Source organism: Anas platyrhynchos, chromosome 8 (genome assembly GCF_047663525.1).
Source record: "Anas platyrhynchos isolate ZD024472 breed Pekin duck chromosome 8, IASCAAS_PekinDuck_T2T, whole genome shotgun sequence".
In the NCBI taxonomy this organism is placed as follows: domain Eukaryota; kingdom Metazoa; phylum Chordata; class Aves; order Anseriformes; family Anatidae; genus Anas; species Anas platyrhynchos.
In genome coordinates this window covers 1,325,190-1,340,761 of record NC_092594.1, presented here as the reverse complement: position 1 = coordinate 1,340,761, position 15,572 = coordinate 1,325,190, and the positions used below count along the sequence as shown (strand labels likewise).

Here is a 15,572-nt window from a genome sequence, read left to right as displayed (position 1 = left end):
CATAATTAAGGTAATAAATATTCAAAATAACACATTTTCACTTTTATGAACAAAAATACTTTTCCTTAATGACCAATTTAAGTATTATCACTAGAATTTAATTGAAATAAGTGTAATAGAATTACCATGGAATATTATATATAAGAAAGAAAAAATTACTCCTCGATAGTTCATTATTACCATGAGAACTGCATTACTTGATAAAAGAAATTCCTAATTTCTCAGTGATACTTCATACAATTAGCATTTTGGTCCACATACATAAAAGACAATCAGAATCAGAAAAATAATTCCTCTCTTTAAGCTAATTTATTTTTATCAGGTTTCTCAAAGTCAGTGCGTGCATTCTGAGGGCAGACTTTGCATCATGGCTGCAAAGTGGGTGGGTACCAATTACCCTGCTTGCGTAATGGAAGTTAAGGTTGACACTTAACGATACTTCAGACTTTTAGTTTTGGTAGCTAATACTGAGCTAGTGCTGATTTTTGGAGATGCTGAACATCAACTTTTTCTAACAAAAGCCAGCAACATGAGCAATAAAGATGGAGGCTGCCTGATGTAAATCTAGTGCAGTGCTCATGATGGATTTTTGCTGTGTTTTCAAAAAAAAAAATCATGCTTCACTCCACTAAATTAGATATAATGCTAATTTTGTTGTGTTCCAGATGGGAAAGTGGCATATCTGTCTTAATGCTGGTATTACAGGTCTAAAGACAGTGCAGTTGGAGTGGGCTCTCAGGTGTCATAGCAAGATTTGTATCATGGACAGTGCCAAACTGATTCCAGTCTACTTCTGACTATTGTTTTTTTCACACTGATTAACCAAAAATGACTTAAATAGAAAAGCCCGTCTGAACTTTTTAGAAAGAACCTTTGTATCTCCCCAATGAGTTGTAAGTCTCTTAGATTTAAAGTTGCTATCTTTTATAATTTTCCATCTCAGTTCCTTTTGTATAAAGTAGGGTAGGTAATTATCTAAAATACGTTGGCGCAAATTTTGAGGGGTATGACTAACCTTAAGAGGAGTTACTCTTGACATTTTTTAGGGTAGCACAGATCAGAGTATGGAATTAGAGAGTCATTGAGATTGGAAAAGCCCTCTAAGATCATCTAGTCTAACCTTTTACCTAGCACTACCAAGTCCACCGTTAAACCATGCCAGTAAGCACCACATCTACACATTTTTTGAATACCTTCAGGGATGGTGACTCAACTACTACCCTGGCCAGCATGTTCCAATGCTTCACAACCCTTTTGGTGAAGAATTTTTTCCTAAATGTTTTCTTAATTTTCCTGAATATAGCTCAGACTTTCATCAAAAAAGAAAACTTCATCCTGCTATAGAGAAAACCAAAAATGTACAGCTGTGGGATCAAATCTGACAAGAAACAGTAAACTTACTGAGCTTTTTCATGCAGTCTCGAAGCCTGGTTTCTAAACTGAGCACCCGCTGGTGTAGTTCCTCATAGTCATAAGCACCAATCTCTTCTTGAATCCCAGTGAGTACAGTAGACAGATTCCTAATTTCTTCCTTGAACTGGGTGATTAGTTTGGCATCAGTTTTGTATTGTTCCAGAACTGGGATCAGTGGCAGGAGCTCATCCATCTTTTCTTTCAACTCCTGTTAAAGGTAATCAAATGCGTATTAGAGCAGTTTAAAGGAATTAAATCCTCTTATTCCCTGTTATGTAATATTTATGCCTGATTATTAAAATGACTCAAAAATGACTATTGATTTTAGTTAGAGCTATTATTTCAGTGTACTGTGAAAGTCTTAGAAATCTCAGAATTAATGGCAGTAAGCAGTAGACAAAATGTGTGAGATGATAGTTTATTTCTACTGAGGTATATGATTACCTTCCAGTGATCTGAACCAGACCTGTTGAGGGTCTGACTTTCCATCCAGAGGATATAAACCCCCATGGACTGTATCTTCCTGAGAAAAGGCGATTAGACCTGAACACCTGGTGACAGTCAAAAACATCACACCTGATCTATAGTGGGTAAGCTGTTCATTTTTATTTCACTCCTTAGAAATACTGAGTTCATTTTTTCCTAAATATCTGTTGGACCCTGTTTAGTTCTGATCTGGACACAGTGATATATACCTCTTTCTTCTGAAGTGAAAAATCCATGGTTCTTAAACTGTTTTGTACTTGTGGTACTTCTACATCACTAGGTGCCTTTGAACTTCCTCAGGCGTTCTTTGTTCTGGACTGTAGCAAATCATTTTATTGCTATGTGCAATTGGTATTTTGTCACCACTCCTGTTCCTAAATATCAATTAAGGAAAGCAAGGCTCCACTTGGGAATTCTTGGTTGCCCCTTTCTCAGACTTTTGTCATGTACATTGAGAATTTCTCTTTGTAACTTATAAAGACTGCTTATATTTTGTTTTTGTAATAATTCTTTTAAATGCAGTAAACTTAATCTTTACTAAATTAGTCTAGATTTAGGTTATTTTTTTCTTTCTTTTTATTTTTATTTTATTATTATTTTTTTTCTGTAGATAACCTCAATAATCCTTGCAATCAAAAGGTTTTGCTTTATGAAAAGCTTGTAGGTTTGCCCTTGATTTGCATATCTGTTTATATTTTGAGAAAACAGCAGGACTTCTGTGAGCAAATGCCAGAGGCATGAGGAGATGCAAGCCTGGACAAAACAAGAAAAAGGGTGGAAATAGAGACTTGTTAGGCACTAATATTAGGTGATAGTAGAGACTGAGAATGGATGAGGACACACAGGGAGAGGCTATTGAAGAGATTAGAAAATGGAGTCCTGAAGGAATAGATGGAATAGTCAGCAGATTAAAAGGGAAAGCAGAAGAGAACTAAATGGATGCCCAAGCACAAAGAAGAGGTGCAGAAGCAAATGTGGTCATTAGTTAGTATAGTCAATGAGATGCACGGAGATACGTACAGTTTGTTACATCACTCGTATAAATGGATGCAATAAGCATGGTAAAACATTTTCAAAATAAATAACATAATGTCAAACAGAATGCTTTTCTACTGAGGAGATGTGAAAGAAGCTGATAGTCAGGGTTGGCATTAGATTTGCTTGAAGATCTGCCTCTGAGTTTTTACCTCTCAAACGTGTTCTAGAACAGCTTGAGAGTTTTACGTCTCTTCAGTGCTCAGCTCATCCATGCAGTTTTAACAATGGTTTTCATATTGGAATTATTATTTGCTCAAAATAAAGGCCTATATGTGGAGTTGGAAAGAATAGTTTGCATGCAGGTTATCTTAATATCTAGGAAGTGGCATTTTAAATTACAAAGAGATATGTTGTTATAAATGGATTAGAAACCATCAGAAGTTTTCTTTGTATCTTTGGCTCTGTTCTCAAAGGGTCTTCCAATTATAGAATATTAGCAGAATTATTGAGGTGGACAGGAAGAAATGAAGAGTTTTTGTCTACAGTTAAAACTATTTTTTATTTGACTATCCTTATTAAAAATTCATCTTGAGCCTAATATATCTGTAAAAAACAAACAGTTGTGTCTTTCTTGATAACGAGACTAGGTTTTGTGATGTGGAATGCACAAAAAGCCAAAAGTTTATATTTGATTTTGAAATGATGAACTTAGGCTTTGGTTCTAGGGGCAGTAAGCAGTCAAAAATCATGGGTAAATCATGGATGGAAAAACAAAACTCAGCAAGATGATGAGTTTAGGAGAATTAGTGGAGGTAACTTATTCCTGACAGAATTTATGTCAGATGAGGTATCATTTGAGCAAACTGCTGTAACTTTTTTGGGGGGGACCAAATATCTTTTGCCTGGCATGAATGCTGATTTGACAGAAATATGACCATATTCTCAAGTGTGACCTGGATCAAATTTGTTCTATTTGGCTCTCAGAAACATGGAACCATAGCATAAAACATCCCGCTTCAGTAAATGATATAAAGATGTTTTTGGCGTTTTCATGAAAAACAAAACAAAACCAAAACCATAGTGTTTGCTGACGTTCCTAACTTGTTGCTGTGATCCGTGGCACAGGAACTAAATTGTACTGCAAAATGAATGGGTGGTAGGCATATTCTGGTGCTTTGCACCTGCTGGTGTGAGGGGTTTTGTTATATCAAGAAGTTCCTGTGTCTCAGGTAAGATAAAGCACTGGAATTTTAGTAGGCTGAATTTCAGAAAGCCAGCAGCATGTTGTGTGATGTTGACCTTCTAAATTCCTCTATCATTTGATTGGCTGGAAATCTGCTTTATGCTCCTGGCAAACTATCAAACTGAGGTTAAATGTCTGACCAATATAAATGCTGAATATTTAAAAGGTTAGAATACTGCAGGAGTCTGCTACCTTTGACATCACATATCAGACAGTCAAATTTTGATATTTTGTTCAAGAAAAACTATTATGAGGATAAAGAATATATAATGGCATTATAGAAATGTGTTGTAGCAATGAGTGATAAAAGGAAAAATTGCAGAGCTTTACTACCTGAAAATTACTAGAAGAATGTGTTCAGCCTCCTATATGAAGAGTGATGACAAAGAATAATGTTTGGTAGTCAGATCATTAAAGTATTTAATTCCTGATGCTATTAAGTCCAGAATATTCAGTGTCTCTGGAAAATAAATTAGCTATGTAATTGTTTAGGTATGTAACTTTAATGCTGATTAGAAAAGTATGTCCATTTTGTGTTTCATGAAGGGTTTAAATATAAATTTTGTTAATGTAAGCTTTGTAATATATTTTTTAGATTCTACCTTGCTGTCTTGCAACCTGAAATACTGTTTATCAGACTTGATATTTGAAGAACTTAACTATGTTTTTGTAAATTTTTCTCCTTAAAAGTACTTCAAATAGGTGTTTTGTTTTTTTTTTTTTTTCCTCTCAGAATACACAAAGCTGTTTTGTAATCTTTGCAACTCTCCTTCCTCACAAAAAGATTGGCTTGTGTTTTTTTCTTGTCATTAAAATTCCTTAGAAGTCTTTTTTTAATCATACAGATGCGACTGGGAATGATTGCCCTCCTCCCCTATCCCAAACTCAGAATAGCAAACCTTCAGACACGAAATTAGATCTTAATTCTACTGGATAAAAATTACAACAACCTGATTTATTATAGGCTTTCTTCCCTTCAACTGCAGTGAATGTCAGGCAGCAGTAAAAGTGCAGAACTCTCTAGTTACTTGCTATTAATTCCATTGGATCTGCCCATTTATCACTGGAGCTTGAATGAATATAAATTTCTCAGTATGACATGCACAATGATACAGGAAAAACAGGAATCTGTTTCTAGTGACATATCTCCAATATCTTAATAATTAATGGTTACTTCCTAGTACAATTAAATTGAACAGAGCAAAAGATTATTATCATAAAGGAAATCTTATTACGCTTTTCATTTTAATGTTGCTCTTGTATGAACATTTCAAGCTGAGATCTTAGCAGTCCATGCATTGCTGCTTAGTACATCGCTTCCAGCAGGCTTTCAAAGTTATTGTTAAAATAAAACCTACTTGAAAATGCTTTGTCATTAATGTCTTCCGATCATCTTCAATTTGCCGAAACTTGGCCTTCAGCCCTTTCATTTGTGTTTCCATTTTTAAAACATACTGGAAATCCCTCTGAGTCCGTAGATTTAAAACTTCAATAGATTGGGACATATTCTGAACCTGTTAAAGAAGAACACTCTCTAAATGCACTTTTTGTTGCTTTACTTTTTTTTTTTTTTTTTTTTCCCTGCTCAGATAGTTAAATGTCAGGCAATAAAATGTACTTATGTCAAGGCTTTAGCTGTGAGCCATTTATACCACAGTATAGGTTTTAAATTCCATAACTGCATGACAGTACAAAAATTGGGGAACAGCGCTAACAGAGGGCTAGCGGGACTGAGATCTTAGAGCCACAGAGTATTTGGATAGTTTCTTTGAGGTAGAGAGGGGGATCCTTTCAGCACCATTTTCAATGGGCTGGAAAAATGCTGTTAATTGTTAGAGGCTACTTTGTCTTTTGTAGTAGATGCTGCCTGTTCTTCAGGATGCTCCATGCACCATGTGTTTCCTCCTCCACTTGAGGAACAGGACTAAGATTAGGAGAAAATTTCTGGGCTGTTACGAAGAGTGTGATTTTCATACCTAGTAGGCATTGGTATAATAATTCACTATAAGGAATACATGAGACTGTCCAGAGATAAGCTGGGATGGGGCCATCATTAAATTGGGATTTGCTTGTGGTTTTACAAGTATAAAATTAGAAACTTCAGCCAATTGTTTTAATAGTAGAAAATCATTTTTTATAGATAAGTGACTGTTCAGGAAACTGTAGTACTGCAAGTGACCTCATTTAGCACTTTCACTAAAATGAGGCAAGGACTTTTCATCTGGAGTTAATTATATATCTATATAATATATATGGATATATATATCTATATATAGATAATTATAATTATCTAGCAGTGCCTATTATAAAAGCAATGTTTTTCCCAGTCATAAACATGACACATTTTGCAAATGCAGTTATTATTTGACAGTAAGTGTTCCGTCCACTAAAACGGGAAAAAAGTGGACTATGAAAAAAAAAAAAAAGAATATTAAGTGCTGTATTGAAGTTTTGTCTCAAAAAAAAAAATTGACCTTCCTAATAAACCACAAAAGTAGCAGTACTCCTGTTGTCTGCAAGAGCATGTAAAATTTAAACTAATATTTGTATTTGAAATTAATATGTTGTAACCTACAGACTGCGGGGATTCAGAAAAATATATACTTAAAATAGTACAAATCAGCTTTTGGACGGTTACCATTGGCAGTTCCTAGAAGTATTTTTAAGTGAAAAAGTAACGTTTTTATTTCTTCTTTGCTTTCCAACTGTTGAGCAAGCAAGTAGTTCTTCGGTTTTGTGGTGACACACATGGTCCACAGGTCTGTAGGTATTTTTGTTGACACACAAAGCCACAGGTTTTTCTCTGTGACTTCATTTTGTACCTGTTCTCAAGCTGCATCTGCTGAGTACCATGAAATCTGTAGGAATGGTGAGTAAGAGGGCAGGCTTGTTGTTAAAGATGAAAAACATTAATTAGGCTTAAAAATTACTGGCTGTTTGGCGGTCATAGCTAACACGTTTACTGAATTAGGTCTTATCCTGAATTTTGATCGTTCCTACCTCCTGTCATAGATGGTAAGTGGAAAGCCAACTAATTGAGTTTGGCTGGGATTTTTATCAGTTTTGGAACAATATGAAGGTGGTGTGAACCCCATTCTAGGAGACTCTACCCTCACCAACGTATTTAGCTTGGAAAAATTCTGATGTTTTATTTCCTTGGGACCCTGAGATGGAAAAATAGCTCATTAAAACCTGTTAATATATTCTGTGGAGGAGAGGGCAAGGAGAAATAACTGAAGATGGGTATCAGGAGCAAACATGACTGCCTGTCCTCCCATCTCCTTTACATTTCTACTTTCTACATTTCTACTTTTCTCCTTTACATTTTACATAAGTTGAAAAACTTTCTTCTGAGAAAGGGATTGTTTTTGGGAAGTTTCTAAAACTACTTAGTTACATGTCATGCTATGGACTCTGTCAAAAACTGAAATTAAGTCCCTCCTGAAGTTCATGGAGGTTTATGAAGGGAACATCTGCTGGATTTAGCATTGGAGTGATTTTTCTATAGCTGAAAAAATACTGAAAATTGTATGCTGAAAAATGCATTTTTTTGGGGGGGGTCTACATTTTATGTTGCTTTCTGCTGTTGCTGTTCAAATGCTCTGTCTCAGTCCCTCAGGGTATGAACTACTAGCTGTTACACAGTAACTATAAACTTGGTTACCTACACAGGGAATGCAGAATAATAGTTTGTGTTTTCATGGTTGCAGTGTTTTTTTCGGTTCATACAAAATAACAGTTTACCAATTTTAATATATAAACAAGAGTGGATAATAGTGGGAATAAGAATTGGGTTGTTTAGACAAAATTTGCACCACCGGAGAATGAAATAAATAGTATTAACTGAGGAAATAAGAAATAAAAATAACTTAGAATTGTTTCTCATCTGTACGGTCTGCTTTGATGGTGCTGTCATGTCTGTATCTCATTATTTGCTGATAAGAGACAAGGAATGACCTTCAAGAGACTTACATGTTTGAAGCAGGAGCTGTAGTTTAAATCCCACAACAACGAGGAAGTTTAAGGTGGGATTTGTAACTGTTTTGACACAGGGAAAGTCAGTCCTGTATGTGTGTAAGAAAGGGTTTGGGGAATGAGCAAGAGAAAACGCAACTTCAGTTTGCTAGATAAGTGGCTTGGGTTGACAGAGGTGTGCTATGAGGGAAACAGACAAATTACGATAAGTGGTGAAAACACAGGTAGGGGATATACCCTGAAGGAATGTTTTTATAGATAACGCTTCAGGGCACCATTATATATTAAACTTAGAGAGGCAGGAGTGGATTTCCAGGGAAGTTCAGTGATCAAAAGGAGAAATTCATTGGGAAGACTTACCTTCTCTAGCAGCTGTCTAAGTTGTCTGCTCTTGGCATCTCTTGAACATAGGTTTTGTTCAGGTGCAACAACAGTACAAATGCAACGGCCATCAGGATCCTGGGCTGAACTATAAACTTGCCACCCTTCCTTGGGGCTAATCTGAGTCTGTAACACAACAACAACAATAAAAATAAAGGGAACAGAATAGATTTAATTGCTGTTTGAAAACACCACCTATTTTTCTTTATTGTTTGCATTATATATTTGCAGTGAGGTTCCTCCTAGTCATCACTCATTATCCTCTTAACTAATTAGGCTGGTGATTTTGCACAGTTTTGCCATGTTGCACATCTGCAGCAGAGTCTCTGAGCATTGTTTCCAGTGTGGGTGAGAGCAGTTTCCTGTTAGTGATTCAGCACAAGTGGTTGATGTAATTCTTTGCAGAGGGACGGTAAGGCTTTTCATTAACAGAGAACAAATATGTCCTTTCAGCTTGAATGACTTTTACTTTAGACTAATGGAAACAACAAAGACAGAAAAGAACAAATACAAAATCCCAAAGAGAAAGCACAGTCTGTGTGACTCACGCAATAGGGAATTGGCTGGGAAGCGGTTCTGGAGGTGTGTTAGCAGGTTTGCAGCACAGAAAACTCTTCTTGGTTGACTTCAGCTACACGTACACCAAAGGGAAGACAGGGGCAGTACTGAAAAGTACTAGGTTAGTTTAGATGATCGGGGGTGATGGCAGGCATGGCACAGGGCAGGAAAGGCATCACACTGTCCTTTACTGGCACAGAATTTTAGGAATTCCGAACCTGTTCTTTTTCAGCAACCACCACCACAAACAAGAGCAAAGTAAAAAACTGTATTTCAGAGCAGGCCAACACTACACTGCCTTTAAAACTCATGTGATACCTTGCAAGAGTAGGTAACTGTCTGCTTAATGGGATTTATAGAAATGCACAAGATCAGAACGAGACAAAGCACCATAATCAGATGATCGAACAAATTCAGGTGAGGGAATGAAAACTAATTGGCACCAGAAATATTTTGACTGTTTTCAGGCTGTAATTTCAAGCTAATATTCTGCATTATTCTTTTCTAATAATACTATATTGGCTGCTGAATTTTACAGTGCAGTTGCTAATGGATGACACTGAAATATTTTTGGTCTGGATAAAGTTGGAATAAATTAATTTTATTCTGAAATTCTACTCGGTGTCAGCACAAAGAGTGATTGTTAAAATTGGCAAGCTTTGATATTGATGCTTAGTGAGGAGTAAGTTGCATAGTTCCGTGCCTCAGAAAAGGTGCAGTATCTCTGTAGACTGAGGTCAGACGGGAAGGTAGCAATATTTTTCTGAGTATCAGCGCAATGTTAGAGAAGAGCATAGACTTTTTGTCCCCCACAGTGTCTATTTTGAAGAAGTCATTGAAGACAGCAGTGACCTCTTTTACTGTGGAGTTAACTAAAACAATTCAGAACTGTATTGTTCCCTTGTTTTGGAAGGAAGAATAAGGTATCATAGCGTAGATGACTAAACAGAGGACAGTCAAACCTGGGTTTGACAGAAAGGCATATCCAAAGGTCAGTGCTAAATTGTTGTGCTCTTGCAGCCTTAATTTTTAGGGCACAGGTGATCTAGTTTAACACATGGAGAAGAATAAAATCTAACCAAACTTACAACTGGAGAGATAATTTAAATTAGATTTGAGCAGCTACTAAAATGGCAAGCTAGAACAATTGAAACCTTATAGCTGGTGACCCTTTGAAGTGTAAGCTCTGTTCACAAGTTTCCATGCTGCTCTGTAGAAAGGCTGCCCAGTGTGCCCATACAAGAGCAACCTCTTGTTGAAGTTCAGGAGCCTAAAGCTTGCAATTATAATTCCTACAGAACAGAAATACTCCGTATAGTTTATGAATAAACTGTGATATTTGCGATACCTGCTATTTTTGGTTGATAGCAACAGATTTTACTGCATTCAAGTGAATAGAGTTCTCTGCAGTTGAGAATGGATGCGATAGCAGGATTGTGCATGGTCTGTAGTAAAGCAATTACAGTCCACGCTGTGTTGTCAAAGGTATTTGTATATGCTAACAATATGTATTGGTGTGTTTTGTCTGAGAAAATAATGTTTATTGATTAATTTGGCTGATATTTTCTTATGGCACTTAACGTATATCTTGATTTAAAAAAAAATAAAAAATGCAGTAGCTATTTGGGAAAATATTTTTCACAGTGAAAGACCTTCAGGCATAATATGAATGCGTTGTGATGGGCTGCCCATGCAGAAATGAGTGCTGAGACACCAGCTCCAGTGTGGGCTACATTTTTTTTTCTGGTATTCTTTGTTACCTGTGTGCATGCTATTGGGGTACCTTTGTTAACTAGGATGGGTAATACGAATAATTACAGAGAAAAATAAGCATGTGCAGGTAGGTGCACTTAGCTTTTTTTTTCTCTCTCTCTTTTTTTTTTTTTTTTTAATTTTCTTTGTCATTTAATGCCTATCTCAAGCAGAAACTGCTGTGCCACATGGAAAGAGCTAGAATGCATCAAAACCTTTTGAAAGCTGCTGAATCTAGTCTCCAAACGCAGGCTTACTGCTGACAGGCCTTAGTCAACAAACGAGAAAAGAAATAACGAGTGGTGAACAGCAGCAATGAAGACAAATCATTCTAGTTCTTGGAAATCTGGGGAAAACAGAAGAGTCTCTACAAAGAGCCATATTAATCTGCCTTGGCAGGCTGCTGAGTTACAGTCACTTTACTTACCTTACAAAGATTAATTTTTTTCACTTGCACTCACATTCTGATAAAGCTGCTATAGCTGCCTCCATTGTTACTAGTAATTGGGCAAATGGAAACACGTATACTCAGTATCAGTGCTTAAATAGAACAATACTTGTCAGTCGTAGGATTTTGGTCCTGGGAGTGAAACGTTGCTGAAGAGGGGGGTCTTTCCCCTGACCCTACATTTCTTCCAGCAAGGGGAGGAGAAAATGTTAATAAAGATGGGGAGGTTTTGCTCTTTTTTCCTGGTGCAAGATGTGCAATTTTTGAGCTGTGTATAGGAGAGAACTTCTGGAGAACCGCTTGCGCAGCACTGTTCACTAGAGAAGCTGCCAGGGGATGACACTAACTTGACAGCTAACTTTAATTGACTGCTGCCAATTAAAAAACAGGTAGTGATGACCACAGCATCGCTGAGCACCTGGGCCATAAAGTCTCAGCTAGAAGCTGAAGTTTAGAAAAAGGCAGCAGAGTTGTGGTGCTAGTTCTATAACAACACGCCACCTGATTGAAGATGGTATTTTTTCCACTTGGCAGATGTTGCCAAGCTCAGATAATCGGGTTTTTGTGCTTGTGTCCCCAGCTCTCCAGGCACTCCTGCTAGCCCTCTTGAAACCCAAAATGTGCATATAACTCCAATGTTTGAGTTTGAAGAGCATTACTAAAATAATACTCAGGAGGCATTTGTAACATCAGTGTTCCGATGAAGCCAAGGGAGGCATGGCAGTTTACACTACCTGGAATTTGAAAATGACAATATATATAATCATATATTAGTGTGTAAATATACATATGCCTACATGTTGCAACAACAAGTGTGCACCTCTTTGCCACTCAATTGCAACCTTAAACTTGGATTTAAATTAGATAGGGAACCTTATTTCTTATAATATCACATTGCCACAAGAACTAGCAAACTGTATTGTAGGTCAGTGGGCATAAACTCCATTTATAGAAAACAAACTGGAGCTTTTCCTTGTCTTTTCACCTTGATGCTCTAAAACTTATAAGAATTGTTTCTTACAATATAATTAAATTTAAAGTAGTGGTATTTAAAGTCTAAACGAAGTGACTTTCTGCAGTAATGCTTTTCCTGTGTGCATATATTCAATTAATTAAATGTTGATTAGTTAATGCATTTTTATTTACAACTGAAAAATTAAGTTCTGTATATTGTGCTCTACTGTACAAACAGTTAACTATATCTTTTACATAACACACTATCATACAAACATCTGACTGCAGTTATAATAAAATTGTTTTACTAACCATCTAGAAAAAATGTGTTCTAGTTTAACTTACAGATAACTTATAACTAGGATAGTGTTCCTAGCTAAACTATTACTTTAATTTTTACACTTTTCATTAATAGCTAATCACAGCTTTTCTGTAGGTCTTAATTAACAGAGGCTGTTGGATATGAGCATCAAACATACAAGCTGATATTTGTTATTTGTACAATTACCTTTCTAAAGTTCTGATACCCAGCTTCCTAGTACCAATTTTATTTTATCAGCTATTTATTTGCTTAACCATGCTCCAATAAAGGAAAAAATAAGAAAGGATCAGGCTCCTTGAATATTGTAGTCAATAGCTTATGTATAGCACTAATCAGACAAAAATTAAAAAGAAATCTTCTGATACCTGTTTTCCTTAATAATGCAGTACATTTTTTTTTTTTCTGGAGCAGTAAACAGGCAAAATATCGAAGCAAAAGAAATGGCATTGCTGTGCTATTTTTAGCATTTCACCCTCAAGATGAAGGCATTTGTTCTTAAATATTTAAGGATGCTATTTTAAAATCTTTTCTTTCATAGTAAGACCACAACATGCTCACCAATGTGCAGATTTATGATGCCCAAAAAGAAGCATGCATTAAGTGATGATAGGAAGATTAGTACTCTAAAAAGATTCACAGAGAGGCAACAGAGTAAAGCTTTTGCTGGCACTTATATTTGCTCAGCATTCAGATGGATTGCAACACATCACAGCTACTTACTGAAGTGGGTAGTCTGGTGGTATTTAGTCCTACCAGAGATGGGAGAGTTTGGGACATCCAGTTAGAGATCATTGCCACGGTACTAAGAACAGCACCAAGCTTCAGCAGTGGAGGGCTCATTGCTGTGGAGCTAATGAGTTTTCATAGTGACTGATTATCATCCCAGTGCAGGCTGGCGCTGAGAGGAGCACACGACAGCCTCAGCGGGGAAGGAGAGCAAGGTACCCAGATTGAATCATCTGTTAAGAACACTCTTATCTTTATTTGGTCTCTTTCTTTGCTCTTACTAACAATGCTTATCAGTATTTATTTGCTATTTATGACTGTAACACTTATTATAGGACTTGGCAGTCCTTTACATGCTAATAGCCATTGCAGTTTACAGTGGGAGATGGGATGAGTGAATTACCTCTTTATAGGTGCTGGAAAGTTAATTAGCACTTCATTAGTTTAGTCCTTGCAGAATGGACTAAAACAGTACATTTAGTCATCCTGTCTGAAATTCAAAAGCACAATCACAAAACTGAAACAAAGAAAACAAAACAACAAACAAAAAACTCCCTACTCCCCATCGCTGTTTTGGTAGAAATATGCTCAGGTATACTTCAAAAGATGATACAGGAACTATACTTGTCCCGGGGGACAGGGGAAGGGTGAGAGCTGTAAGCATGCCCATGAAAAGACAAAGGCAGGCATTCCCAGAAACCTCCCCAAATACCCCTTGATTTGTTGATCTCACATAAACTACAAACATCGGCAACTTTATAATTTGCAAGGCATGTTAAGATACATGTTAAGATAGTATTTAGTGTTTTGTTTTTATTTTTTTTTACTGTGCATGTTTTACACTGAAAATTTTTGCATTACAGGGCTGGCAGACTCAGTGTGTATTCACTGTTGTTAGGAATAGAAAATAAGTTGTGGGTTGCTCATATAGCATTTGGAGGCTTCTCTTGGCTCTATCTGCTGTTAAATCTGATGTTCTCTAGTGCTGTAGACTGATCTCCAGGTTCAGTAGCAATTAATCTTTTTCAGAAACTTAGTAACTGTGGGGGAAAAAAGTATATAAATCATTGTGTTGAGGTAGCTTTCCTTTTCTTTCTTTTTTTTTTTTTTTTTAAAGAGTTATTTTAAAAAGAAGAAATGCTGAGCAGGGATTTCTAATGGCAATTATTTTAGAAAGAACTTGCTTAAAAATTTGCAGAGATGGACTACTGTGTGTGCTTCCTGAGGCAATTATGGATTTAGTTTGTTTCTGAAGTTGTGTCCAAAGGAGTATATTTTTCTTAAAGAACTTTTAAAGTTTGTATGAAGGAAACCTGTAATAAAATGGAAAGGGTTGCATTTTAGAGCAGTGTGCCATCACAAATGCAAACTTCCTATACTTACTGTAAGTATAAACTTATAGTTTACGTGTAAACTTAAACTTGTAGTATCAGTCCTGCAAACAATATTTCAGATTCTTAGGTCTTGTACACCGAAGTCAGGCTAAATTTTCTCTTCCAACATTCATTTGGGATGATTTCAATCTCTTGTTTAACAAAGACACACGGAAAACTAGTTTTTAAAAAAGAAACAGAAAACCACGTGGAGGGCTATTATCTAATCTTACAAGGGGTCTTCAGGCACAAGGATTCAGCAATGGAATGAATTCACAGAGAAATTTCTCGCATCCCAACGTTATATATTTTCTGGGAGTCACACAGTAAGGTGAGCTGCAAAATGTTTCAGGTACTCAAAACAAAAACACGCTGAATTCACTGAAGAGGTGCACTTGAAAACTGAAAGAATGAGTTTATTTGTTTATATGCAGATTCTACACAGAAAAATAAGCTCTTTGCTAATTTCCATATACATATATAGACATGAAAGTAAAAGATCTATCTGAAAAGGATAAGTTAAAGTGTTAAACCTGTTGTAGTTTTAATTATCTGATGCATGTTGAATGCACACACTTGTGTGCATTTTGACTTATTTCACATATTTTGGCAAAACTTTTGGGACAAAATAATGTACAAGGGCCATTTTCTCCAAAGAATTCAAATTGCTTTCAGATTATGAGTCAATAGCAAATAATTCTGATGTTTGAATAAGAAAGCGTTGTGATTCTTTTGTTCAGTTTGAAATAAACAAAATCCCAGGGAAAAAAAAAAAAAGAAAAGAGTTGCACTGGATCAGTCTCCTTGATTCATTTAGTTCCTTTTTTTAGCAACAGCCAGCAGCAGATGCTTAATAGAGGAGCGTAAGAGAGCAAACATACTGCAATACTTTTCTTGCTGTAGCCTTCCAGCAAAGTGTGGTGCTTACAAGGCCTGAGGTTGTAACTGTGTTCAGTGGCCTTT

At 36.3% G+C, this 15,572-nt stretch overlaps 1 protein-coding gene across 3 annotated transcripts in view; it reads right to left on the bottom strand.

Annotated features, from left to right (window-relative positions):
* Window positions 1–456: 456 nt before the first annotated feature.
* Window positions 457–15,572, bottom strand: part of LOC140003103 (noelin-3-like) — a 47,913-nt gene continuing 32,797 nt past the window's right edge. Inside the window, exons 1-4 of one of the 3 annotated variants that reach the window (XM_072041912.1) lie at window positions 13,231–13,376; window positions 8,456–8,602; window positions 5,479–5,634; window positions 831–1,621 (exon numbers count right to left, since the gene is read on the bottom strand). In XM_072041912.1, the coding sequence (XP_071898013.1) occupies window positions 1,373–1,621; window positions 5,479–5,634; window positions 8,456–8,602; window positions 13,231–13,350 (672 nt within the window). In that variant the 5' untranslated portion in view covers window positions 13,351–13,376 and the 3' untranslated portion in view covers window positions 831–1,372. Of the gene's footprint in view, window positions 1,622–5,478; window positions 5,635–8,455; window positions 8,603–13,230; window positions 13,392–15,572 lie in introns of those variants that run through there. The other 2 variants (XM_072041914.1, XM_072041913.1) reach the window with 2 other exon arrangements.